The following is a 3,608-nucleotide window of genomic DNA, read 5'->3' on the forward strand; positions in this document are numbered from 1 at the left end:
AATTTACAGCTATATATTTAACTTAATTGTACAATATATATATCCACGGTCATGGACTATTTCAACTAATTTGATCATTAAAAGGTTTTATAAGTAGATGAAGATTAACCTCTGGTTTATGGAAAAAAAAAGATTCAAACAACTATTTAAGATCTAAAAAGAAAATCTGCTTTATCCTAATGTATTAAGAAAGCGTTTCGTAGGATTTTTAATTATGTTAATTAAAAATGCATACTCTCAAAGCACAAAACCCTTCTTCTCCACTTTCAATAAACCCTAAACCATAAAGAAGATTGGTGGGTCTATACATTTCAATATTTGGACTTCAACTTGAATTATTTAATCATCATAAGACATTTTTAGGCACGGCTTAAACTTTATTAAACCCTAATTCAACTCAAACACTTATTTAGAAGCTCCTAAGTATACCAACAAAGCATGCTATTATATAGGTTAATGGATTTAAGTCTTAAGACAAATTAACAAATATATAATGCCAAGACATACTGTAATAAAAAAAATCAAGAACATTAAAACCAATAATATTATGTTATTTATACTTGCATAGATAAATTGACTCATTAAAATTAAAAGATTTTGCAAATGACTATGTCTACAAGATTTACTTGTATAAGCCAGACTATGTCTATAGCCCCTTAAGTTCTGCCCTTTTCCAATATGATATAACAAAGGTCTAAATTTTGTACCAAAAGAGAGAAAAAGAAAAAAAGACAACACCAAAGCTCATGAAAGAGATTGCAGGTCTAGCTTCCAAGCAAGTCAACCAACCAGATCAAACAATACCTTAGGCCTTCTTTGGAGACTCACTCTCTACAAAAAAAAGGATCCCTATATATCAACATCATCAGGCTTTTTTCAGCTTTACTCCTGATCGATCACAATCATCACATGCACCCATTCTCAAACAGGAACATTTTATCCATGGCTTTTCTTTTCTTCTTTTCTTATGCATTAATCTTTCATATTTCCTCTCATTCTCCACTATAAATGCATATTGCTAGAGATACCTATGTTTCTTTCTCCTTCGAAACTAAAATCACTCAAAAGGCCAATATGTGATGGCAACTAGTTGACTAGATGGACGTGTGAGGCTTTATGTTGAAAACTTCAATGCAAGATTGGAGGATATTGAGGCTCATTGTTGACAAAAGTTGTAGAAGACTTTGAATATTAATTGGCATTGGACCATTCAACAAGATTAAGATTACTTGGCATCACACACACACATGTTTGTGAAGTAAACAAATGTATCTGTCAACAAAAACTTTGTTCATTTGAAAGAAGTGAGAAATCCCCTTATGCCTAACAATGATAAAAAATAATATCTACAAAATTTCAGACTTTCTTTTGGCAATAGTTTTATAGAAGACTAAAGGAGCACAGTCTGCTATGAATCATCAAAATTAAAATTAGAAATAGCATATGGAAATTACAAAGAACAAAATGAGTAATAACAAGCAACCATAACAAGCCTTACACAATCAAACAAACCCTGTCTCTGGTGATAACAAAACTCCATCAATACCAAGGGCCTTGGAACAGAACTTTCATGACAACCTTGCTGCTCACTTGCAATCTACCCCAGCCTCAGCAGCACGACGAGGCTTGTTCTTACGCCGGCTCCCATTCTGTCGGAATCCAGTAGACTTTATTGAATCGTCAGGGCCTGTCTTTGCTAGGATGCCATTGTCCTCTTTCAGGTGATCTATCTTTTCTTTAACCTGTGTAGATCTCTTCCTTTTCCTTTTATTTACTGTGATAGCCGGAGTTTTCAAATCATTGGTAGAGCCGTTAACTTTAACATTCTCCTCATCTTTCTCTATAATTTCAGTTACTTCCACTTCTTCAATTTCATCAGTCAGTGGCTTTAGAGGTCTTCCTCTTCTTCTGTAAGCTGGGACTTTATCCTCTTCGCCACTTCCAGGATCCTCAGCTATAACAGATTGCTTCTTTCCTTTTCCTCTGCCTCGACCCATTGCCAAAAGCCCCCTTGTTGATAAAATTAACTAAAATTTCTCTAAGAAAATTCTGCGCAGATCAAACAATTATACTTCAAAGGCCAAACAAATATCTATCATATAACTGAAACAAAACATGCTGTTTAAATCAATTTTGAGTGATGCTACTTGAAACCAATTCTTGATCACATACACTTTTGTGTTTTGAGTATCACTTGCATCAATTATTTGTTTATACTAAATTAAGAGTAACAAAAGTCAAGTTTGCAATTATAAATTCTCTTCTTGCTATTTAAGGATCAAATAAATACTGATGTGTGCTACACATCGAAATTCTGATGTGTGCTAGATCAAGGACTTTACGATACTATTTACATATGCTCACTCTTAAAATGGACAAGATCAAACACTTAAACAAGGTTTAGAAAACTCATTCCAGATGATTATTCCTTTTGTCAATAATCAGCAAAAAAAAATGCATAAACACATGCATCCCACTAATTCTGAAAATCTGAATAACCAATTTCAGAACAACCAACCAATTAAAGGACCAAGTTATCTTAACTTTCACCAAAGAAAAATTACCAAGACATCACGGTGAAAACTTTACATCGCATTTGAAATCATTTTCCTTAGTAAGAAATTGAACCACATCGCGGATCACCTAATCCTAAACCGAACAAAATGAAGACAGCTTCACTTTATGGCAACAGCTGAGAGGAACCCACTATATAACAAAACTCAATTTCAATGTAAACAGTGTAAATTATTGCAAAGTTTTTCATCTTCGATCTAGTTTAAGCTCATGCAAAGAGACTTCATAAACTCCTCTGCTTCAAAACAACATGAAATCTAACAAGAAAGAGGAATTCAAGCCAGTTTCCAAGTTTATCAAAAAGATCAAAACAGAAGAAGATAAACATCAGAAATAGAAAAAAGAAAGAAAGAAAAAGAAAAGGCAAGCAATAACATTATAGATTTAAACAGAATTGAGATTGACGAAGTAAGAGACATGGAAGAAGAGAAATGAAGCTGACCTCCTATCTTGAATCAACTTTCCGCATAACAAAGACAACCCATTTCACAAAATCAGATAAGAAAAATCCAGAAAGAGGGTAAACCCAGATGGAAGCAGCGCTGTTTTCTATTAATGGCTTGAAGGAAAGCATAAACAGAGAGGGAAAAAGGAGTCAAAAATTTGATCTGGGTCAAAGAGAGTGAAGAGACAGATCAGAGAAGTGATGTGATGAACAGCAATATAAGCTTAAAGACAGAGACTTGATGAGTGAAAAATGTAGAACTAGGTTATAGAGAGAGAATGCTGTGAGCAAAGAAAGAAGTGAAAGAATACAGAGAGAAAGAACACAAAAAGAGTGGAAAAATAGAGAATGGAAGATAGCAAGACTATGTGCAATTTTTCTCTCTTTCTATTGTTTTTAATTAATTACTTATAATAAATATCTGTCAGAAATAATAATATTTTTTAACTAGTATTCTGTATTAAGTTATTGTAATAATAACCAAACACTGCTATAAAAGGTTAAAACTTCTTATCTATTACAAAAAAAAATTCTGTTAAAAGAATAGGAATTTGAATTGTGTTTTTTCCGTCATTATTTGAAATTAAAA

At 32.8% G+C, this 3,608-nt stretch overlaps 1 protein-coding gene across 1 annotated transcript; it reads right to left on the reverse strand.

Annotated features, from left to right (window-relative positions):
* Positions 1 to 1,406: 1,406 nt before the first annotated feature.
* LOC137814125 (uncharacterized) lies at positions 1,407 to 3,229 on the reverse strand. Its single transcript, XM_068616697.1, has 2 exons — positions 3,017 to 3,229; positions 1,407 to 2,049 (listed from the first exon to the last, which is right to left on the reverse strand). The coding sequence occupies exon 2, from the start codon at positions 1,995 to 1,997 to the stop codon at positions 1,587 to 1,589; it is 411 nt and encodes a 136-aa protein (XP_068472798.1). The 5' UTR covers positions 1,998 to 2,049; positions 3,017 to 3,229; the 3' UTR covers positions 1,407 to 1,586.
* Positions 3,230 to 3,608: the final 379 nt, after the last annotated feature.

Source organism: Phaseolus vulgaris, chromosome 1 (assembly GCF_000499845.2).
Source record: "Phaseolus vulgaris cultivar G19833 chromosome 1, P. vulgaris v2.0, whole genome shotgun sequence".
NCBI lineage: Eukaryota > Viridiplantae > Streptophyta > Magnoliopsida > Fabales > Fabaceae > Phaseolus > Phaseolus vulgaris.